Below are 25,012 nucleotides of genomic sequence, written 5' to 3' on the forward strand. Positions count from 1 at the left end.
AGAGTGAGAAACAAAATGAATTAAAAGGAAAGGACTTGTGCATGCCTTGATTTCCTGAAGACTCAATTTGACTTGATATTTAAAGGCAAAAAGCTGAGAAAATCTGCCCTCGGACCAATATTCTATAAATGCCATGCTGCTGTGTGTTTCACTCACTTTGATTTGTTTTGAAACACTGCCTGCAATCGGACGTTTAATGAGCTGATTCCATTAAAGAAAGGAAGTATTTGTTATGATTTTTGGCTTTTGTGCTGCTGTAATTAGCATACTAAGCACTGACAGACTGGAAAGACTTGTTTTTTGAACTTAAGTGAAATATCAAAGACTTGGGCTTGATTCCAAAGCCTTAAAAACAGCTCTTGGAGTTATGTCCTATGAGTTGTAATCATACATCTCTGAAAAGCAAGTAAAAAAGCAAAAACTGACATAATCTTCCCCTCTGCTGAAGCCTTTGTCTGTGTGTGTGTGTGTGTGTGTGTGTGTGTGTGTGTGTGTGTGTGTGTGTGTGTGTGTGTGTGTGTGTGTGTGTGTGTGAGATGACTGGGCTTCTTTTTTTTTTACAGATGGACCAACCTGTTTGGAAACGATGATGTCAGATACCCTTGAGGGTTAATATGAGCCTTCATTGTGCAGACTCATTATCCATCATACAGACACACACACACACACAGACACACACATACACACACACACACAGTCACTCACATATATGGATGGAAGGAGGAGGAAAACCCATACCTCTGTGCTCAAACATCCCCTTTATAACATACATGTATTCACACACACAGATGCACAAAAGGTGTCTTCTTACTCTGCAGATGAGGAATGCCACATCCTTTCAGTTTCAATGGGCTATTTTGCCATCCAGGCTGAGTTATCACTGGAAAGATCCATAATAACAAAAGAGCTGTGACTGTTGCAGCCCAGCATAAAGAAGCCAGAGAGACATGAACGGGGACAAAGAGCAACACCTTTGCATGGAGAAAATGGGAAAGAGGCTCTGAAGATTGTCCAGAGATTTCAGAAGAAACCTCATACATTCCTGTATAATGTATGACCCATAGGCCTAAGGGTTGGCAGTTTTCTAAAATGATTTCCTGAGCAATCAATAGCATAAGGTCCCTATAGAAAAGCATAAAAACAGAGCAGTGTCATTGTACTCGGATTCAAACGCTAATGATTTGAAGTGGTAACTCCATTCACCATGCCCTTTTCCCTTTTGATTTCATTATCTGAGGCCAATTTCACGTTTTTTATTGTTATATTTATACATATTGTTGTTTTCTAGTATTCCCCTCTCTTTTTTGTCCTTTGGGATTGAGATGTTTTTATATACTTTATCCTATTTCTTCATCTCACCCACACAGTTTATACTCCTTTTGTTGTCTATTTTCAGAGTTTTGGGATTTAGATTTGGGATTTGGAATTTTTGGGATTTTTTTGTCACATTACTCAAAATGCCCTTCAAAAACTGATTGATGTAATGTCCCTTTATTTCAACTGTTGATGAAGATAATTCATTTTAAAATGTAAACTCTTTGCAGTGCAGTGTTACAGATAGCATTATATAGGAAATAATGTCAACGTAAAGCCGCTCAGTGAGGCTGTGCTAACTAGCACTAAAGACAAAGTACAACTGAATCTGGTGTGAGTGCCATTAATCTGGCAGGTATTTGGTCTTAAACTACAACTTTAAAAAAGTCTGACGTGATGATGGTGTTAATCACCAAAGTTACTGCAATTCAATTCTGAATGTGTGCACCAAATGTTATGGTGGCACTTAAGGCAACATCAAGGGATCACCAAAGTCATCATCTGGGAACCGTGAATATCTAGTACAACATTTTATGGCAATCCATCTTATAGTTATTGATGTATATCAGCTTGGATCAGAACAGTAGACAGACTGACTGACATTGCCATCCCTCCCTGGAGCCATGCTGCTACTGTGGCTAAAACGGTTTGACTACTTAAACCTCTGTGTTCCTAATATTCATTTTAAAAGGCAGCTTTCAAATATGATTAACTACATTTTCAATATAGATTTACATTACACACTGCCTATATCTCCATCTGGTTGTATCTCCTTGTTTTGAAACTATATCAAATGCATTAAATGAAATGCTGAAATGTAAGTGGCCAAATTCCTCTGTACATCATTTTATATACATCTCTTTCATTTTGCATACAATATTTAGTATCTTTTGAAATCCTGGCATCATACATTTCTGTGGATATGAGCTTTGTTGACACACAGGTGTGAAAAAGTCTATACACAGCCACAGTGGTCACATGTTTTATGCTCAACAACCCATGTATGGAATTTCATTTTGTGAAACACATTGGAGTTGTTCCAGAAACATTTTGTATCATGTATAAATAGTGTTTTCTAAGATGATATGCACCACATCTGTTCCTGATGTTGTCAGGGTGCGGATCTGACACCTACACAGCATTCTAATACAAACCCAGACGGGATTGGCTTTAATTGTTGTACATTTCCACATATTAACAGATTTCCTGTCTCTGGACATCCATAAAACGGGATGGAGGGATGGAAGGATGGAGGGAAGAGGCAATGAACGAGTAATGGAGGCCATAATTTGGGTAAGAAGTGGGAAAAACGAGAGGTTAGTGCCTGCATGGTCTCCGAGGAACTTGAGTTGACTACCCCCTCCATTTCTGCTCTCACATTAGTTTACACCCCACCCCACCCCCATCTCTTACACATACTCTGCACTTATTTCTCTATATTACTTTATACTTAGCCTGTCAGCGTTTCTGTATAATGTGTGTGGTGTCATGACCTCTTTCTTTTCTTTTTTTATCTTTCCCTCTTTTTCTCCATGTTGTTGATTCCTTATTTCAGAGCCCTCAGGGAACTCTGTGCATTCAGAGGCCACAGAGGGATGAGTCCTGGGACATAACGTGGGCGTTTTAGTAGGAGGGACGCAACTGAAGACTTAAGTCTAGTCACCTTCTGAAGCACAGACCACCCCTCTCTCTCCTCTGCTATGAGTGACTCAGCGCAGTAGTGCGGAGGCAGGGGGTCAAAAATCCCCTGCCCTCCGCCTCCAGTCTCAAAACATGTGGTAATGGGAACATTTTATCCTATATTTAACCTTCAGGTGTCTGCCCAGGGTGTATGACTGTATGTATGTATGTGTGTGAGTCATCTGTCTGCAGTTCATTGTTTGTAGATGGGTTATCTTTTGGGGGAAAATGAGGTTGTCCTGGTCTTTTGGGTTGGTTTGGGGCTTTGTGGCTTTTTGGCTTGGAAAAGCTGTGTCTGCCCCCCAGTGCTCCACACTCGCCTCCCTCTGATGAAAACTATTAAATCTGTCTGAGATTGAGTGTGTGTGTGTGTGTGTGTGTGTGTGTGTGTGTGTGTGTGTGTGTGTGTGTGTGAGCATTAGATTTGTGTGAAATGCAGACACTGAGGAAAAGAGGCAGGACATGGGAGAATAACGAGTCAGTTGGCTATCACTGTAAATGCAGTAATACTGCGAATGTAATGCCATTGTTTTGCTCTGTCAGCTAAATTATGTTGCAGTTAGTTCAACTTTTTTACACACTGTGGCAGTGAAAAGGGATGGCATTGCCAAAACATAAAGACAGTGGTTGATATATATCTACATAAATCTATCCTGGCAAAATGATGTTCCCATTTATACAGAAAGCAATGATGCTGAGTCAAATCACTTAGTGCTATTACCCATCAAACCTGTCTAAATGATAGAGGTGTATTATGCCCTAGGATCATCATAAGAGCAACCTTATACAGTTATTCACCATACTGTCAAAAAGCCCAGATCAGCAGAAACCTTCCAGCTCATCAGATTTATTAAGAGCACTGAAAGTGATTCCCTTGAGACTGAGAAGGGGATTTTACCCCTCTCTTTTTGTTATGGATTTTTTTGGCCTCTTGGAGCAGGTTTTCTCCTCAAAGGAAGTCTGAATTCTGATTCATCCCCCAGCCAAAAGCTACACAACGTTGGGAGAACAAGCCACATAAAGGTAATAGGCGCCCACTTTCTTTCAAACATGTTTGCAAGAAATGACCACATCCACACGCTTGTTCAGTGGACTCGAAAAGCACAAAGTTTATGTAGTTAGTCTGTCCCGTGACGTGTGTCACATGTCATCCCTTCTAGCTTCTATATTTCATCCACTCTACAGAGTGTGTCCAGTAATACATAAATGGGAAAAAATGCTTGAAACTTCACCCACACAAACAAACTACAACACAAATATAGATGTTCCATACATAAAAGTAAAAACAATAAAAAACAAAACAGCATGCACATCCGCTACTCAGTTGGGGATGGGTGCTGGACCAAAAAACAACTATAAGCATCTGAAGAAGAACCAGTATGGCTCGAAACGTCATGCTTTATTCAATTAAATTATACCTGCATGGGAGCTCCTATGGTGTGCGGACTTTTCTCTTTTCCCATACATAAAAGTATGCACACTCCTCCTAACCCACACGCATACACACAGTCCCATACACTTAAAGACCTCTGAGCCAGCAGAGCGATAAGATTAGAGGAAGTACGTGGGTGTGAAATAGCTGTGGTGTGGGACTTTCTGGATTCACACAATCTACACTGACTGCAGGCCCTGCTTTTTATTAGAGTTCAAGCTGATGGGAATACACAGACTCTGATGACACCCACACACGTATCCTGCATTTCTGGGCCTAAAACTGCATAGAAACAGTATTTACACAACATTAAACAAGCCAAAAATGATGCACTCATGCTCCATAGTCTGCAATTTCCCAGTCATAACTATTATTACATATGCTTACACTGCATTTTTACTGTAATCTATCTATGACACCATATACTTGATTATATAATACAACAATATATCATAGCATGTAAAGATCGGATTGTTTCATTAAATACAGTAAGAGACGAGAGAGGCTCAAGCTGGTCTCAGGGCAGCAACCCCGAGGTTTTGACTTCTGCTCTGCTGCAAACAAAGTGAAAGCCAGAACCATCAGCGGGTCCATTAACAAAGCCCAAGGCCTGACAAGGCTTTCTTTGTTTCATAATTAATGCAAACGTGATAACCGTGACATTGACCGTTGGGCGGTCCATACATCAACATCTCTGACACTTGAAAATGAACGCTGCCATTCATCATTATACAGAGCTAATGGACCCCATAATACTGAATTATTAAGCACAACACAAGAGACCTTTGTGCCAGATTAATGGAAGCATACAGCACATTTATTACAGTGATGCACTACACTCAGTGTGTTATCATTTTAATTGTTAGCCATACGGGAGGCTACTACTTCTAATTATTGTGTCAGTTAATGCGATATGAGCACAGTCGCCTTTGTTTTGCTGGTGTTAACGGATTTGTTGTGTACACTTCACTGTTTCATCTCTATCCTCTATCTCATCCTACATCTGTCTGTGAGCATCAACAACCCATCTGTTAAATCACAGAAACCCCCAAAATATATATACTGCCATGTATTGTTAGAAAACAACAACAAACACTTGTCCCAATGGCCTTTCTGGTCTCTAATTAGTCTGATGTGTTTGCTGAAAGCTGTTCCTAGAAGACAAGAGATAAGAAAGAGAGGGAAGAGATATAAAGAAAGATATATATATGTAAAATTATATATATGTGTGTGTGTGTGTGTGTGTGTGTGTGTGTGTGTGTGTATGTGTGTGTGTATATATATATGTATACAAGAGAAGCACTTTGTGGTGGATGTGAGGGAAAGAGAGAAAAAGATGCAGGATGTGGTAGGCTGGCACACTCTCGAGGAGAAGTAGTGAGAGGACAAACAAGAAAATAAGTGGAGAGGGAACAGATTATAGTTTGATATATTGTCTTAAATCTCAGTGATCAGTTTCATTTTAATGATTAGTTTAATTTGGGTTTCATTACGGATCTAAACATCTCAAGCTTTACTCTGAAGAAAGCTGAATCTACTTTACTTTCAAGACAGTGGATATTGAAAGCTGTGATCAAAAATAGCAGTTCCCCGTATATGTCAATAAGAGCCCACTGAGAAGCAGAATAGGAGAAGTGCTGGGAAAGCCCTGAAAACAATGGACTGAAAAGGGTTTCTGAACTCGACTCTCAGAGCTACTGGCCACTGGCTATTGATTGTGTAGTTGTTTATTTGGTTAGGAGGACGCCCTACGATCATGTTTCCCTAATCGAGGCAGATTACACAAAGAAATACGATGCTTCATAAATTAGGTTGCATGATGCTGCCCTTCTACTGAATTTCACGTCATAATTCCCCAGTAATTCAATTTGGTATATTGTGCATTAGGCCTTGTTTGGGAAAGAAAAGAAATACAGACTGGCTATTAGTGACAAAGAGTAACATGAAGACAAGAGCAGGTAAAACGTTCCCTAGTTTAAAAGGATTCTCTTCATGATTTACACTGGAGACCTCACAAAAGAGAGCAAAGCCATACATCATCACTACGATACCCTTTATCTCAAATATAGCAACTGTAGTCTTCACTGTTCTGTCTTAATATCATAAATCCTATTCACTGAGGAAAAGAGGGCAAGATAATCCTTTCAGATCCAATAAGGACATTAAAGCTTTGAGAGTGACCTTTGTCAATCTACTACAACCACTGCAGAGAATTATTCATAGTCTCTGATTCAGTGCAAAATGCCCAATTAATCACACTGGCTTAATTAATCAGTTAATATTCAGTATTTGTAGCGTAGCTTACTGAGCTGTCTGTCATACTTGGATGTTATCCAATGGGACATCTTTAGTATAAATTAACACGCTGGGCGAGTAGACTATCGTTTAAACTGGAGACTTATGGTTTTATGGTTATGTTCTTCAATGCTGCAGAAACATGGTCCTCTGGGGTGATGCTGGACTAATGTGAATCCAGACACTCTTCTAATGGGGGGCCATTACAGCCCACATTGCTCGAACTATTCATTTTTTATGATAGGGATAGAGCTGTTGGTGCCTTATATCAGGGGCAGTCACCCTTACTGGTTACATCTGGCACTGTAGTCTGCGAGGGTACATGTTTAAAGCATGGCTCAGCCTACTGGGGGCAATGGTCCCTAAAATGGTGTCTGAGGACTTACAAGGATGCTTCAGGGGGTTGCCCCCAGTGGTGAAATATAACAAAGTACATAGACTCAAATACAAATCTGAGGTACCTGTATTTAACTTGAGTTGAGTATTTCTTGCTACTTAATGTTTGGACATCTATATTTTTCAGTTTGGCTTCTATACAGATTTTACATATAAATCATATGATTATCTTAAAAATATGAACTGTATGAACTATAAATTAAAATTAGCTTCATCTCATCAAGATACAACAATAAAATGCTATTTACACATTAATGCATGTGTACTCACAGTCCCTTAATATAATACATAATAATATATCACTTACAGGGGCCATTATTTTTTATTCTTGAAGTACATTTTGCTAATAATACTTACACATGTTTACTTGAGTGACATTTTAATGCAGGAATTGCAATGGATTATTTTATTATTGCTTTCACTTTTCACTTAAATGATCAGAATATTTCCTCTGCCACTGCAGAATGAGGGCCAGTCAAGTATGACAGACAATAGTAGACTATAATTTATATATTTTGTCACTCTACAGTCTGTGCTTGTCACCCCTCCTACATGTACAGGATTTTCTACTGAATCTTCACTAACTACATAAATCATAGTGGTATGCAGCAATCATTGTCTGGGGGGGGGGGGGGTATTCGATATGAAACTGTTGGAGTCACAAATCAGTCAGGCAGTTTAAGTAATGCTGGATGTGATCATGTCAAATGACAGGAACCATATTTGTGGGTTGCACTGGGAAAAGGCCATGTTAGGAAATTGAGAAGAAGAAAAAAAAAATCTTCATAATGATGTAAGATTATTCATGATTCCCATCACTGCTCCCTCCTGACAGTGCTCTAGCTCCACTCTTATCGCCAGTACACCAGCAGACAGGTCGTCCTCAGAACGGGGGGGAGGGGGAGGGGGGGGCACCTGCTGTCCCGCTCCGCGCTGCAGTGGCTGTGAGAGCGGATTGAGAGCACATGATTAGTGCACAGCTGGAAAGGAAAGCAGACCTGTAACACCTGAGCGCACTGGCACCGGGAGACGCAACACACGCACACTACTTTCCGTCTCTGGAGATCCATAAAATGATGCCCCGTGCGCCGCGCGTCGCCAGCAGGACGACGTGCGGGACCACTGGCACCTTTTTGTGGGCATGTCTGGTCTCCGCTTGTCAAGCCCTCCGGAGCTGCGGGGGGGGTCCAGTGCGGCGATGGGCAACAGTGCTGCCCGCCCATCGTCAACGGGAACGGTACCGCCAGCTCCACGGTGCAATGCTGCAAGCTCCCCATCCACATCTTCTTCGACAACATAAGCTGGTTTACGCGGAAACTGTCGGGCATCCTGATCCTGTTGCTTCTCTTTGCCATGGGTTACTTCATCCAGCGGATCATCTGCCCGCGGCCCCGCCGGAACCCGCACCACGACCGCGGTGAGGAGCCCTCCCTCTTTCACGGGCACGCATCGGCGTCCCAGGACTCCCTGCTGGACCGGTACCCAGAACACAGCATCGGGGGCTTCGTCTCTCCAAACCTGCCAGCCTACGACGAGGTCAAATACTTGCCTACGTATGAGGAAAGCATGCAAGAGATGCACAGAGACCGGTCCGATGACAACTTGCTGACGGAAAACGAGAGGAGCTGTCAGGGTAGAGTGAGAGCAGCTGGACCGAGAGCTGGAGAGCAGAGACGGGATGTGCTGGAGGTGTCAGGACAGCAGCACAGCCCAAGGACATCTCGAAACTCTGTCTGACGGGAAACAGATCTTGGGCAATGCTACAGAGACAATAAAGCACTCTTATTTTAATATGATCAGGGTCATTTTCTTGCAGAGATATAAACTCAAGTGCAATTATAATCCTGAATGTTAAGAATAAAGGAGGAGGCTGAGAAAATGTACGTGTTTTGCGAGATTATAGGGGATTACTCGCCTTTTGTATGCAAATGACCGCTTGGGTTAAGTAAAGGAGATTATAAAATAAGCGAGGGCTGCTGAAATTAACGCTCTTTGTGTTTTTTGGGACAGCTAATTTAGCTCCGGTACAATCGCATTAAGTTTTTACTTCAGCAACTCAATTTTAAGTGGCACCGTGAAACAGTTCTTACTCATAATGCTAAATGTGCTGCTGGGCCTGAAAAACTGGCTATTGTGTTATTTATTCTATATCAAATTTGCATCCAAAAGGGAAACCACATATTTAAGGTTTTTTTTTTCGTGACCTGAAATGTGGGCTGAAAGGGAGAGAGAGAGAAAAGGTTAATATCAATTTAGATGCTGTCTGAAGAGCATGTTTTATCAGCCAGGTTTAGAACCGGTTAATTTATCAGCATGAAAGCAATATTCTGTCAAACCGCTACATACACACATTTCACAGAGAGTTGAGCATTTTATCTGTGACATGAGCTGTGTCTGATATGCCCACTGAAAAAGCTGAAGCCACAGCATAGAAATGCAATTGTTTTTTAAACTAAAAATGCTTTAATCCTGGGAGCCTTGCTGCCTGAGGATATGAACGTGTATCTGTGTCTTCCAGGTTCTGAATTCAGGAAAACAATGGCAGAGATTACAGCTGGCACACTGATATGGTGTAAGCTACCAAGAGGACAAAGTTGTATTTCGATGATAGCAATTGTCAGACTAGATCCCAACTGCTGCCCTGAGCGGCACTGATGCTGTACAGGTCACACCGAGCAAAGGAGGAGACAAGGGAGCATCTGACGGGAAACAAGCGTGAGACAGAGACAGAGACAGAGACAGGACTCTCGTGTCATGTCTTTGTGCTGACAGATTTTGGAAGATGGATAAGTACATTCACATCTGCCTGTATGTTGAAGTGTTTAGGTGTGAGACAAAAAGTGTTTTGCTGCTACAACCAAGCTGACACGACACACACCTCATTACATCAAGCTCGATGGCCTGATGTTTACTTGGATTAAATGTATTGATGCATATGCCGTTAACTGCCCATTAAAATGCCTCATTGTTATGATAATTAAAACACTAATTTGTCATTAGGTATCGCATTACTTAGAATTTGAGTGTAGTGAACAGTCAGGCTTGCCATATCCTCTCCCCACCTCAGATGTGATGTTAGCAGCTCATTTGGCCAAATGAAAAGCAGAACTGTATATTACAACAGGAATATCCACTAGGTCAAATAAGACTCATATAATGACCCTTCCTGTATGTTAAAATGTTGTTATGCTTCTTTAGTGGTGTTTGAGCAGTTGTAAAGGAACAGAGTTGCCCTACAGAGTTAGACACTTTGCTAACAGGCAGTATTTTCATTATTATTCACCAAAGTAAATAGAAATTATATTAGATGTTTAGCAATTAAAAATGTGAAAGTCAAATCAACCTTATTGAAGAAGTTGCTGCTAAAAAACATTTGTATCAGCAAAAAACTAAACTTGACAATTAGAGACCTTGAGTTCCTCTGATGCTCTTAACACTGAAAGTCTGAGTGTGACTGTGGTGGCTTCTGTAATCCAATACTGCCAGACCATGATGGCAGAGCCAACAATAAACACTGATGGCTCTCCTTTCCACAGGGAAATATGTGGTTGGCTGGGTGGAGTTTGCACTTAAAAGCATTCAATCCATGCTCAAAACCCACTGGTGGGTAAATGAGATGGAGGATGTGACCCCAAAGATACATGAACTGTTAGCTGTGCATGAGTGCTACTCGTACCGTAAGAGGTGTGAATGTTTAATGTGTCTCTCTCTTTCACATCCACTGCATTTCATCATGATCTCCATGCATGAGCTGTAACAGAGGGTTTGAGATCAGAAGGCATAATCAGTCTTCTAGAGGCATTTTAATCAGATAGTATAAAGCTGGGACATCCCCTGGCATAGAAGAGTAGAGTGATATATAGTTCCCGCTTCCTCATAAGTACACATTTCATATCCAAACATATACTGTGTGTACAAAGTTGTACAGAGAGACATGAAAAGAAAGTGGAACAGCACAGAACAGACAGATAAACAGAGACAAATACACAATACACCAATATACACACAATGGATTTGGTGTAAGCAACATTAGAATCTGTGCCAAAACTCACCGGACCAAAACGCAGATAAACTTTAAAAGGTCAAATCAATGACCATTATCTCATAAAGACTACATTAAATCCATGAAGTGTATTTTTGGGGGAGTTATATTGTTTGGCCATAAATCTAATATAAGCAAACTTACTCCTCCTACAGAATCTGTTATGTATTTTTGTGCAGTGTAGTTTCAAATATATTTAACATTTACATTGTGCATTTATTGTTACCACTGAGAGTCCAAAGATATAGTCGTAGTCTTAAACATTTATGCACAAGGCTCAACATATCTAGTGTCCTACTAATAAAAGGCAAAACTGAGCAAAATGCATAATAGAAACAAAATCCTAAAATGATGTTGTATATAGTTTGAGAGCATTTTCAATCATTTTCAGTGTGCGTAGCCACTCCGTTGTGATGCATGTGAAACCTGATTCCTCACTGATAAATCTTTTCATAGATTAATGGTGAATAGCCTGGATGACTATGGTTTATCACACAGTGAGTAGGCTTAGAAAGAAAGTGACTGGAGGGAATAGAATAAGAGAAATTGAGTGAGTCAGAGACAAAAAAAAAAGCAACAGAGAATGAACCCATTGATAGATTTTCCTACATCTACTGTTTTCTCTCATGTTTTAGCATCTGTGGCCACTCACAGTTTCGGGGATTGTGCTGATCACTTTCTACTTAATCTGCCCACACCATCATGATATGGTCTAGCAGTTGTTTCTGAAGGGCCCTGAGACAGATCTTCTCTCTCATTTGTCGCTCTTGGGCCACTAGAGTAGATGGATAGGCTATAATGGTCCGCTGATGTACTGGCCCTCTGCCATCCAGTGGGTGGAGCTGAATGGCAAGCAGTTGGTTTCACACCTCAGCAGAAAAGGAAATACAAGAATAACTCAAAGAGAAGTACATACTGTGGATATATTCGACTCTAAACACACAAGCACTCAGAAATACCTTCTGGGTATATGTGTAAGGCTGAAAAAACACCTCAAAGACACTCTGTGATCCTTATATAAAACTGATGAGGTATCAAGTAAAAAATGGGTAAAGAAAGGTAAAGAGGAGATTTTGGCTGAATATAAATAGTATTTTCAGTTTTATTAACTAACATTCTGTTTTGTTTACATAAAACATAAAGTGTAAAAAAATATCTACATATAAAGACAACATCAAACATGTAATAGTCATAGTCACTGATTCAACCAAATTCATTTTGATAAATGGGAAAAAGTAATAATTAACTTTGAACTTGAGACACTGAAATATTTGAGAAGCTGATATGACAAAAAGGCCATAGTGGTGTTACTGAGAAATACAGATACCCTTACTGATATTCTATGAGTCAAGTTATCCACCCACAGTAGCAGAATGCCTTGTACAATGTTGCGCAAATGTCTTATATTATACAGCATACACCACAAGTTTATAGTGTAACAGTCAAAGTCAAGTGTAATATCTTTAATGGCCTACTAATCCTCACATCTCTTACTGTTCCCTTTTGTTTTTACTTTAAGATAATGTATTTAAAACTAATGGTGGAGATTATACCTCAAGTACAGACATTCTTTTATTACTCTGATGCTAGGCCAAACCACCTAATATCCACCAAATGTCAAAAACACATGGGAATCAATTCCTGCAAAGCTGATGTTTTAGAGAATGGTCGCCTGAACATTAACGTCGCGAGGCCAAGCTGCTCCTGACAGAGGCATTAGCGGCTTTCTCTCTCTCCTTAGACAACTCCATCTCTATCTTTGCCTGGATTTTCTCCCAGTCCACCTCAACCTGGCAGAGAAACAGAAAGATGTGATGAAATAAGATTAGATAAGATCATGTTCTTTGCTATTAGCAGTATGAAACTGATCAAGCCAAGCAGAGTCACTAGTTTGTCTTTCCTCCATTTTTGTTGTTAACAGCTTAGTTACACAGCCAACTGAATGTGCTCAGGGTATACAAGCAGTGTCTAAAAAGCTTATAACTCATGGGAAACAATTAGAAAAGAGCATCTTCCACTGCTAAAAATGCAAATGATTGCCACCCTAATTAATTAATGCAGTGCAGCCCTGGCTTACCCCTTCAGCATACTGCAGGAATCTCTTATTGGTCTCCTTTCTGCCAAATTTCTGTAGGAACTTCTTTCTATAGGCCAGCACAGTGTCCACATGGGTCTTGTGTTTGACTGCTAGCTCCAGTGCCCTGGACACAGACAAAGATAAAGATACAAGAATATATTTTGCAAGGACGAACATTCACTCACCTCATCTTTCACCCAAATATTAGACCTTCTATTAAAATATCTCTTATGAGGCTGGTAAAAAAGCATCCTATTTTCCCTCTCCTTATAGCTACACACAAACAAAGATTAGTACCTCTCCCAGTTGAAAAGGTCAATGTTCACTTGTATGGCTTGGTAGATGAGACCAGCTTGTAACAGAGTGGCCTCAGCCTCCTGGACCTGACCACTGAACAGCAACATGTGGGCCAAAGATGACTCCTTAGACGGCTGCTCCTTTATGAAGTTGATGTACTGCACTCTTGGTAACTGGGGGTATGACAAGCAGAGAGAAAAGAAGAGAATGTTGAAAATAATTTATTTTCCTTCTTTGTGTGTGTGTGTGTGTGTGTGTGTGTGTGTGTGTGTGTGTGTGTGTGTGTGTGTGTGTGTGCGTGTGTATTCTTAAGTTGGAGTACATGGTTTGTACTGGTTTAACTGATCCATTAACTGATGCTCTTACCTCTCCAATGGCAGCATAAGCCATCTCTGCTGTGGTCAGCTCCCTGTTGGCCACTGCCATGCCAGCAAGACATGCCCACAAAGACTGGTCCTGCAGATGAAAAACAGAGAATGTTCAAATGACAATACTGCACCATCTGACACACTGACGAGCAAGCTAGTTTTTGTTCTGATTTGTAAGTAGTCACCCATTTCAATAATAGAATTTTATATTTGAACATGTACCAACTTATACTCAACCTTTTTCTGTACCTTATGTAAAGAATATAACAATAATATATATATATATATATATATAACAATATATAAAGAATATAACAAAAAAGGATGTGGGTGGCAGCATCAAAGTAATAAGATGTGTGTGCATACACAAGGCACAAGGACAGGATATGATGGAGTCTTTATTGTGCCCATTACATCCTGCTCATATCTTGGAAAGCCTCATTGTAGTCGTGCATGGAAGTCATTGAAACACATGCATGACACACACACACAAACAAAGACATAGACACAGGGTTCATACAGCTTTAATGTTCATTTCCAGAGTAAGGGATCAACAGAGGATTTATCTGATTATACTGACAAGTAAATTCAAGAAAATAATTTTTACCTTTTAAAAAATCTTTAATGGTGACAAGGGGCAAATAGCCTTAAAATCATTTAGAAAATAGTTTACATGTTTGAGAGATACAGATTATCCTGTATTAGTCTGTGGTTAGTGTTATTTACATATTTATATAAGAAAATATCTACATAAGTACATCAGAAAAGTTTAGTGCTCAAGGCAACCCATTCAACGCAAGGACCCTATTGTTATTGTATTGTATTGTATTGTACCCTATCGTTTTTTATTATTATTCTATCGACACTTTGAGCTTCAATTTGACCCCCTAAACATGTCATGTGCTGACACCCCTGACCTAAATCCAACAAGAAGTGCACAATTTGCCATTACATGTGGGATTTTTGACAGTTGGCCTCCTACAAGCGACATTTTGTTCTGAGGGCGTTCATCATGACGGCTTCAAACTTAAATAGCTGACTTAGCACACCCTGCTGAACAAAAGTTCTGAACAATTTTTTCATTACTCGTTCGGTTTGGATTTTAGAAGCCCTCAAAGGTCAAGTGTCCAAAAACCCTCGCCAAAACGCTCCCATAGACAATGAATGGGAGGAGAGTCTAATGCCACTTTGACCCTAAATTTGACCACCTAAACATGCTCCAGAACTGACCAAGTTTACAACGCACATCAGGTCTGGCCATAAATTTGATAAAATGGAAAAATGAACCCCCAAAAGTGCCAAAATGTGCTCTCTAGCGCCGCCTAGAAACACTAAAACGGCCACTACGCCTGATAGGAATGTCGTAGAAGGATCATACCAAAACTTGATTGTTTGTCTTCTCAAGACCTACAAATCATGCACTGACACCACTGACCTAAATCAAACAGGAAGTGCACAACTTGCCCTTAAATGTAGGATTGTTGCCGATTTTTCAGGCTTTTCAAAATATATACATTATTCCTGCATACAGCTATAGACTCCATTCAAACATCGAAATGTAGCCTTAAGTCTCTATAGATGTGTGTAATTTGGTCTTTCTATGTTTTATACTTTGCGATCTGTGGACTCACATGTGCACCCTATTCCTCTCCCATTCAATCCTTACTCTGCCTGCTGTCTGTGGTGGCATGCTCTCCAGTCGTTAACTACCGTGGCAATGACTGTGTGTGTGTGCAGCTGGCACAAGTTGAAGCACTGAATTATTTTGCCACTAATTGTAACCTATAGAAATATATTTGCTTTTCTAATTTTGACCATGTTTACATCTATACCTATTTCTGTGTCATCTTGATGAATAGTTTGTTCTAACAAGTTACAGTTTCAGAGGATTGCAGTAGATAAGGCGTCTTCAACGTTTCCCAGTCCAAGGACCCCCAAACTGATGGAGAGACTGTATAAAATTGTGTTTTATATTAAACTGGTCCTATAGTGCCATGTATAAATGTACCTTGTTATTGTGCATTCATGTTATTGGATCTCATTTGCAGGCGTCAGGGGGCCACTATCAATATGCGGGAGACTCCCGGAACATCTGGTAGAGTTGGGATATCTGTAAGGGCACTTTCACACCACTAGTTCGATTATTTGGTCTGCACCAGGCAGTAAAATTGTTACTATGTTGCAAACCGGACTGCGGTGTGGTCCGCGTTCACAACTGCAAATGAATCAAGATTGGTCCGATTGACGTAGGTCGGTATTTGGTGCGGAGTCAAGCGGACCGAAACCTCTCGATTTAGTGCGCACCCTAGTGCGACTGATGCTTTCACACCAACGAAAACGAACCGAACTAAGAGCTGTGTGAGTGTGTGTGTGTGTGTGTGTGTATGTAATGTATATCTACTAGCTACTGCAATGTCCGAAAAATGCCCGGGTCTGAAGGCATCTAAATGCCCCTAACAGAAACCTTTGGCCAGATTCCACAAGGATCTGAAGAATACTGGTGACTTTCTTCACACTTCGATGAGCACTCTTGGGTCCATCACTGATAGATCCCTCACAAAAGGATAACTGATTGGAGCCTTTTCAAGTAGCTTTGAGACCATCTTCATCAAAAACGATCTACGGCTGTCTGAACTCCAGCCTTTGAGCGTTTGGGTGTTTCTCTCTGTGGTCCTCAAGGACTCTTGCTGTTATGAATCCAACATTCAGCTTTGTGACATCAACATGGTTCTCCACATCATTATATTATAGCTGTAGCAGCTTCAGTGTGGTGGTGGCATTCTGCAGGACAGCTCGCTATATGAACTTCTCCAGTAACCCTCTCAGCAAACTGGAAAGATTCTTGTTCATAAATGGTAGTATAGCTTTACCACTCAGTTATTTCTTAAGAAATTAGAGATTTCCTTTGCCACCATGAGAAAAAAGTTCAGTTTTGCCACTTAAGCTGCAATTATATAGGTCTTCAAAAAGGGCAGGATCAAAGGGCCCACTCTGTCACTTCCATATTCTCCAGCCATCTGTGACTTCAGAAATCAAGGGGGGAAAACTTGACGATCCAGTCACTGCCGAGTAGTCCTTCCTCCTCACTGGAACATCTTTAAAAAGCCACTTCAGGCTTGAGAGGGTGCTCACTAGCTCTCAGTTGGTGGCTGCACAACCAGCCCTGAAAGAATTGTGCCGAATGTGCAGACCGCAACTCCCAACCTCTACCATCTTCGTTGCCAGTTTGGGTTTGTATGTTTTTTGCAGGAGTGAGAAAAGCTTCCAATTTACATTGTGGCCATCTATTGAAATCTGAATGAGGCTGTGGAAACTGACATCTGTGTACACAGATTCAATTTTCTCATGGATTTGGTCTGCAGTGTGATGCTTCTTGTAAAAAGAAAGGGAAGTTCCTCGTTTGCACACAACTGTCATGCCAGTATCTTAAGTGGACAAGCTGGCACCTCTTCATTTCATGGTTCAAACTTTTACCAAACAAAAGCACATGTCCTGATTCTTTCTTTATTCTCTCCTTCATTAGTGGTAAGAAATGGGGTGCTATGCCAAATGTTCCAAGATATGTTGCTTTCTTCTCCCCACAAGTGAACTGCTTTGTGATGTCACTGTCAGGAAACATGGTTTGGAAAAAAGCTCCAATGTTCTCACATGACTTGTAGGAGTAATGATTCGTAATCACTTTTGTTGCCCAACTAATTTCTGCCATCAGTGCTGGGTTTGGGGTAACAAAAGGTTTCAGTGTGTTTGCACTGTTGCCTGCTGCAGGAGTAGCTGTTGTTTCACCACTTGATGTTTAAACTTCACTGTGGAGTGCTATAAATGTTGGGTGGAAATACGCCACTGAGGTGGGACACGACCTGAGCTTTTACGTGAGTCTTCATTCTTTTTGCATTGAACAAAAGGAGGGAAAACAGAAACAAAATGAGGACATGGCATTCAACAGACCACTCAATTATAAGTAAGTAAAATAAGCTCCATTTCTTGAAATATAATCTAACCAAACATACTTAACATTAAATTAATTATTGCAATTTAATTAGAGCAATTACAGCAAAAGTAAACCTGGCAAATGCACCATATGAACCAAAATAAATGAGTCTGCACTCATGACTTGATGTGTTTTTCTTTCATAGTAGCGAGGGTAACGGGAAAGATTGTTGTACAGACAGCCTTCTTTAGTGTGTAATTATTGTCATAGTTCAACAGCTCCTGACCTGAGCCTTTATGGGAGAGTGCAGTGTCATATGACTTGCTTAAATTTTCACTAGCTATATGGGACGAAGGGGACTAGGTAAGGAAGTAATGTGGACGCCAACCTGGAAACCTCAAGCAAGTAAGCTTGAAAATCATACAAGATAGATCTATCTTGCTACCAAAACGATGTAGGCCACACATGGCTTGAGTACGAAAACCTCTGTTTGGGAACACACATTCTGCGGAGGATAGCGTTATGGGCCCGGGTATGATTATAAACAAGGCTTACCACTCCATTTCATAACCCAAATAAAATTTAAACAACAGACATTTAGAACTCAAACATGTTGACTGTCACTTTCACTTAAGTTAGGTTATTGGCACGTGGCATGAATTACAGTACATTAAGGGTACCATACACTGCACATATATGACGCAATTTTACTTAGCTGTTGTTAACAACTTTTAGACAAGTGTAACTTTTACCTCTTTAATGGTTGGCAAGTACTTACTCCCCCATCATGTACAGGTCAATCTCCTATCTGCAAGTCGTGCTTTCCTTTCTGTTTTCATATTTTTTGTTTGCCAGCCAGATGTCATTCAAACGACAGCCTGGCATTTTGCTAAAGCCATAACAAAATCTACCTGTTCTCGTGTAGCAAATGAGCAGGTACAATAGTTAGCTAGTCACCGTCACTGTGCATGCATGCACAATGTCAAAGGTCAGAGGACAAGCCTCATGACGCCATGTTTACAGCAAAATGATGCCATTGACTGTAAAAAAGAAAAAGAAAAAAAAAGAAAATGGACACAGCCATAGCAATTGATGTCAGCCATTGGTTTGTGGACTCCCATTTTCAAGCCTCAAGTTTGGCATTTTGACCATTACTATCTTGGATTTTTGGAGCCACAGGTGACTATATTTGGATGAAAGGGTGGCACAAGCTGCTAGCCTGGTTAGCATGGTACATATAGTCTATGGGTTAACTATTATAATGATAATGCTAATGATAGTTTTGGCTAACAAAAAACAAGCTTGAAACAAAATGTAGCTACTGGAAAAACTGACAGCTGACTCCTTAGAGGGACTTTTAGTAAAACTGAATGTAACTTTCATGAGCCGAAAACACACTAGTGACAGCAATGCCTATACATTTATTCTAATCTGGGGTTACTCTAAATGGGTCCATAATTTACTAAATGAGCATCATAATGTATTAAAGAAGACTTGAAAGTAGTAATTGAGAGCTTAAACATGTTGGGAAACTGTTTGCTTAGGTAATAAATCAAGTGAGAAGTACGGTCTGAATGAAAAAATGCGCCCTTTTCATTTCGGCATCCATGTCAATCAACCTAGCTGTGGTTGTTCCGCTCTGCGTCTGGTGTGAGACGCCATGAGATAACAAATAAATGTGATGACAGGACAGTTTCATTTAAAATATGATAAGATTCTTGGTTTACATGATTGATTGTGTCAAAATTATTTTGGGAAATCAAGCATTTTTCAAGGACCACATTAGAATTCAAGAATATTCTTAACCTTGAAAGCATAATGGTTAAAATTAAACATTTTTCAAACTTTCAAGACTTTGTACAAACCCTGCAGACATTTTCTGCACACAGGATTAATGAATGTAAACAAATGTGTCACCACTCTGCTCCGTGCAGCTGCATTCATTAAAAAGCAGCCTTAACCACTAGTTGGCCAACAGTTAAAAAACCTCACATTGGAGTCACCACTCTGTAACACCCCGTCCTCGCCCTTTAATCACTGTCCGTCACTAAGACCAACATCTCTAATCGGAAACCACTTCTGGAAAAAACAAATAAGACTGCTCATTCCCTGCTTGAGGTCAGAATGATACAAAAACATAATCACAGATGAAAAATTCAGACAAATTACTCTTCTACTGCACTGTTTATTCAGTAATATTATTTGTATGTTTAACTCCACACTCCAGCGTATCAACTCCTATCAGGTGTGTACTTACTGACAAATATGACTCTGTGAATGTGATTCTGGGAAAAGCCAGGCTGCCACCAAACTTACCAGAAGTAGAAGGGGGGAGGGACTAAGGAAAAAGCTCTTCATCCCTTTTGTCCCACCCTGCTCTTGCTACTAGCCGTCCATTTCTCCAGAGTTGTGGTTATTGCATCATCACCCAAGCAAAGACACACAAGTCTCACACTGCGTCCAGTGTGTGTGTGTGTGTGTGTGTGTGTGTGTGTGTGTGTGTGTGTGTGTATGCATGTGGTAAGTTTACACATGTGTATAGTGGCATGTGCATTTATGAGTGAGGTCTAGGGGGGCTAAATCCGGTAAATGGTGTCACCAGGCTAATTGAAGGCTAATTAAAGCCTGCTGTTCTGGTCCCATAAACCTGTCTACTACCTTCTCATTTCAGACTCTGTGTCGCTCCCTCCCATACATATGCACACATGCACGTGACAAACACCACAGGAACCCGAATGGTCCCAGAGCCCTAGACTGCAGGACATGTCACACTATCTTAAGGCCAAATATATTGATCCAAATGCCAAATAGAAGAAATTTAGATTAAATTAAAATAATGCACTCTTTGATACATATTTAATATGAGGATACAAACACAAGCAGATATAGCGATGTCATTATGGGTATAACCAATTTCAAACTGTTAATATCTTACTTTTCAAGATCAGTCTACATAAATCGAGGAACACTGATATCTTACTTTGGCAAAGCGGCAGAGGCGCAGTGCATCCTCCCAGCGTGCAGAGGTGCTGTATTCGTGAAGGAGAGCTGGGTAGGGAGGCACACTGCTGTACACTAATGAACCATCTCCTTGGCGTAACGTCACCTTGGTGCCCACATAGTTCAGAATGTGGGGTGCACGGCTGAACTCACTTTGAAGGGGACAAAAATACACATCAGAGTTAGAATAAATGAACATGTGACTATCACAGTTTTGTTGTCACAGAAAAGTCAACAAGGAAAACTTTTATTGTTTGTCAAAGTTTTCGGATTTTAAAACATCTGACTTTATAGTTATCTATAAAGGTAAGCATTAATGAATATTTTACCGTCAAACTGTCTGGCCTTACTATCAATATTATCAGAGTAAACAAGAGATATCAGCCAAAAAACAGTAGATGTGCATGAATGCCTGTCTAATCTTCCAGCTATTTTGGTCCGTAGTCAAACACTGTTTGAAGTGCAAGTTTGGTAAGGGTTAGGGTAGGTGAAGTTGATTAAGGGATTTATCAGTCACAAATACTGGGACTTTTTCAAAAATGTAACTTCTTGTAACTTCTTTCATATCTAAACACACTGCTTAAATATGAAGGCTGTCAGGAAATGTGTTTTAAAGTATTGATGAAAATGAAAACTTGTTAATATTTAAAATGTAGAGGATGACAGACTGTGCTGACCATGTAGTTTTTGCCAGTATGCCTATGTGTGTTATGCATGCCAGAATGTCTAATACAAAGTGTAATTTGTGGCAGGCTGCCACATATACAGTAAATCAGCTGAATTGATGAAGTAATATACTACAACAACAAAAAAGAGCCTAAAGCCTAAAGCGCTATGTGTTGTACCTTGTACCTGAGCTAGATGGTGCAAAAAAAGCTGCTTCTATCTGTCTTCATAGCTCTTATTTTACATCTATTCCTTCTACTTCTCTTCCATGGCTGGTTTAAGATCACAAGAAAAAAATGGTCAGGGCACTCTGGTCCTGACATTTGCACTCCTTGTAACTTGACCAACTGCTTTAGTCATTGTAATTCTGGTGAAAAGTATAATTTTCTTATAAAATGTCAGGATAAAAGTGAGAGCAAAGGGATGCTCATGTCTACCTGCCGTCCTTTATGTACAATGTTTTTGGCAGCAGCTCCTTGTCAGTGAAGACAACACTAGGGTAGTACCACACTGTGAACTGGTTGTCTTGGATACCACAGAGGATGTTAGCAGAATCATTCCATGCCATATTGTGAATCATGCTACCTACAGGACAAAACACACAAAACATACAAGAAGTTATACAAACTGCAATTTTTACTCCCAAAATAATGTATTTGTCATAAATCAGCTTGCATGAATGTAGCAAAAAATGTGTTTAATTGCAAGAGAGAATCATTTTTAAAATGTGCATTAAAAAGAGAGAGTCACTTCACATCCTGCCAAGTAAATTCCCTCTTCCTTGTCTCACCCATTTTGCAGATTTTGGGTTCTCGCCCCAGATGACGTACAGAGGTCAAGTAAAGGTCACGGTTCTTGTCTATCAGGGCAATCTTCCTTTCAGTGGATGGGCCACACTGGTCCAGAGCTATCTCCACCACCTCCAGCTACATATGAATACAGAGACACACACACAAGCACAAAGGTAAGAGGGACCAGAGGAGTGAATGATGGAAGGAACACAAAAGATCAGGAAAAGAAAGAAAACGGGGGAGAGCAGTTTGTACCATGACCCAACAGCCTTTGTGTATGTGTGTGTGTGTGTGTGTGTGTGTCTGTGTGTCTGTGTGTGTGTGTGTGTGAACCTGTGAGTGTGTGTTTTTAGCCAAAGCCAGCTGGCTTTGGTGCAGTGTCTTGGAGCTGTGGAGTACTGGCAGACAAAGCCATGCTGACAAACAGTAACTATTGCTACCTCCACTTCTTTTCCTTCTCTTCTAATTCTTTCCTTTTTTTTGTCTCTTTCCCTCTTAGTCTGACTCCAAAGTTTCCCCATTCTCTTTCTGTGTCTTTATTGTCTAGTATCCTTTTAGAATAGACACTCATTCTGAAAAGACTGTTGCCTTCAACTCTTTTATTTGGAAATAACTTTCCCAGTTCACTACATGATGATCTATGTAGCTGACACAGAAATTATGCAAGTACAATATTTTGTGGAAAAACTGTATAAGATCAGACTGTTCATTCTTTCTGCATTGTAATGTGGCAATGTGGAGGCATTCTGCAACAAAACATACTTGGACAAATCACACAAATATGAGATACATAATTTAATACTTATCAATACTCAAACACTGGATGTGCTTTGCTGCTTTTTTAGGAGAAAAGAGGTGGAGGGAGAGGAGTAACAGATGAGTTTGTCAGCTGCCACCCTGGGGGTCAGGACCCCAAAAGAGGTTGCTGGATTAATCTAAGGCCGGAGACATATTTACTTTTAATTACTTGTTTGCATGTGTGTGAAGGCTACTTTGTGCATCCTGCATCGGTTTAGAGTGTTGATGATGCACAATCTCAGAAATAAATGCCATGCGTAACATGCAATATGTACATGAATGGTAGGCGTAGTGAAGGGGCAGTATGGGGATGTGACAGGGACATGGGTCAGAAGGCAAATCAGCAGTGACAACAATGGTGAAAAGTTCTGAAGATAAGTTAATTGATCATGTCCGCAATCACTCGCACCTGTACGATGTGTGATTGCTGCTGCACAGTGAAGTATGTTTGTCAGAACAGCTGCTACTGCCACCTTTTCTGTTATGATCTCAGAATTAACAAAGTAATAACCGGCTCAAGTGTCACAGTGTTTATTGAAGAGAAGTTGTTAAAATAAAATAAAAATAAAATAAGTCATCTTAATTTTACTGGTAGACAATGTACCTTGTGACAAGTAGCCCCAGGTAGACTTTATTTTAAGGGGGCTCAAGCCAAAAAGGTGAGGAACCACAGCATATATCCTGGAGTAGCTCATTCACAGTGAAGGTGTAAATCCTATATGTAACTATAGGAACTAAAACTATATGTATTGTAATACATAACCCTGTAATCACACTAAATTCTGTAGCTAGCTAGTATTAACAGACACCCATGCTCCATGTTTCTGAAAATACATTAAACAAACAAACAAACAAACAAACAAACACATACATAAATAAATAAATACATATCAAATCAAATTTGATTTGATCATTTCAATGGGAACGGTATGATCAGTGCATTCATTATTGACAGTGCCGGCCTTTGAGGGATCTGAAAAAGCTGTAAAGTATAAAATTGAGGAAACTATCATATTAGCTTTGTCTTCATGCTGTTACTATTTTAAGGTCCCAGCAACACATACTCGCGAGGAACCACAATCTAATTTTGATATGCCACTTCCTGATGTTACCAGACACTTCCTAGTGCTTCATGAACACAACTTTGGGATGCTGAAAATACTCTGCCATGCCCAGTTGAGGTTGCTAAGCTACTGTATGACCAATGTTTATGAGAGGGGGTTAGCAAAAGGTTAATCACATTAAGGTCAGCAAACCTCATGAGCTACTAAGAATGATTAAGGTGCAAGTTGTCCGGCCTTAACAAGTGTGACAAATAGAGGAAAGTGAGGAAGATGTCAGCAATATATACTGTAGTTACAGTAGTTTATTGTCCAGGAGTCTCCTGTGTCACTATGCTGAGTATCATGTGTTTTTGCTAATAAAAAAATAAAAAATAAAAAAACAACTACAGACTGAAAAAATACTTTCAGAACTACCATCTCCCACCTCACTTCTCCATGAGGGCAAAGGATTACCCACCTTGTGAGTCAAGGGCTTTCCATCGCCAAGAGCTTTCCCAGTGAGGGCATCAAAGAGAAGGATGACTGGTGAGGAAGAAAGAAATGTGAAAATAGTAAAGCCACAGGCCATCCTATTAATAGAATTATATTAGTCACAGTGGTTCCCTCACCTTTTTCATCACTCTTATCTCGAATGGCAATGGTGTCGTTGCTAAGTGAGACACCCTGGGCATTGAGGATGTCAGCTCTCATACCAGGGAACTTAGGGGAGGATATCAGTCGACCTTCATAGGAGAAGGTATACAACCCTGCTCCATCCACTAGCAGAAAATGTCTGAGTGGGAGAGACAACAGGAGGCAAGAGGTTACAGTTAACAGGTTACAATACATAAGAGCAGTGTAAAAGTATATGGGATGGAAAGGGGT

At 40.3% G+C, this 25,012-nt stretch overlaps 1 protein-coding gene and 1 long non-coding RNA gene across 3 annotated transcripts in view; both read right to left on the bottom strand.

Moving 5' to 3' along the window:
• Positions 1–8,726: 8,726 nt before the first annotated feature.
• On the bottom strand, positions 8,727–11,837 carry LOC128360950 (uncharacterized). The gene is made up of 3 exons (XR_008321528.1): positions 11,812–11,837; positions 10,794–10,868; positions 8,727–8,846 (listed from the first exon to the last, which is right to left on the bottom strand). It is a non-coding gene; the product is annotated as an uncharacterized LOC128360950 (long non-coding RNA).
• Positions 11,838–12,295: 458 nt separating this feature from the next.
• The window catches only part of ift80 (intraflagellar transport 80 homolog (Chlamydomonas)), a 44,324-nt gene continuing 31,607 nt past the window's right edge, over positions 12,296–25,012 (bottom strand). For both annotated transcript variants that reach the window (XM_053320819.1, XM_053320820.1), the window contains exons 12-20: positions 24,757–24,920; positions 24,606–24,670; positions 22,286–22,421; positions 21,933–22,080; positions 20,810–20,981; positions 13,900–13,989; positions 13,534–13,706; positions 13,237–13,360; positions 12,296–12,949 (exon numbers count right to left, since the gene is read on the bottom strand). In XM_053320819.1, coding sequence (XP_053176794.1) covers positions 12,839–12,949; positions 13,237–13,360; positions 13,534–13,706; positions 13,900–13,989; positions 20,810–20,981; positions 21,933–22,080; positions 22,286–22,421; positions 24,606–24,670; positions 24,757–24,920 — 1,183 coding nt within the window. In that variant the 3' untranslated portion in view covers positions 12,296–12,838. The remainder of the gene's footprint in view (positions 12,950–13,236; positions 13,361–13,533; positions 13,707–13,899; positions 13,990–20,809; positions 20,982–21,932; positions 22,081–22,285; positions 22,422–24,605; positions 24,671–24,756; positions 24,921–25,012) is intronic.

The sequence above is a fragment of the Scomber japonicus genome, chromosome 6, assembly GCF_027409825.1.
Source record: "Scomber japonicus isolate fScoJap1 chromosome 6, fScoJap1.pri, whole genome shotgun sequence".
NCBI classification, from domain to species: Eukaryota; Metazoa; Chordata; class Actinopteri; order Scombriformes; family Scombridae; genus Scomber; species Scomber japonicus.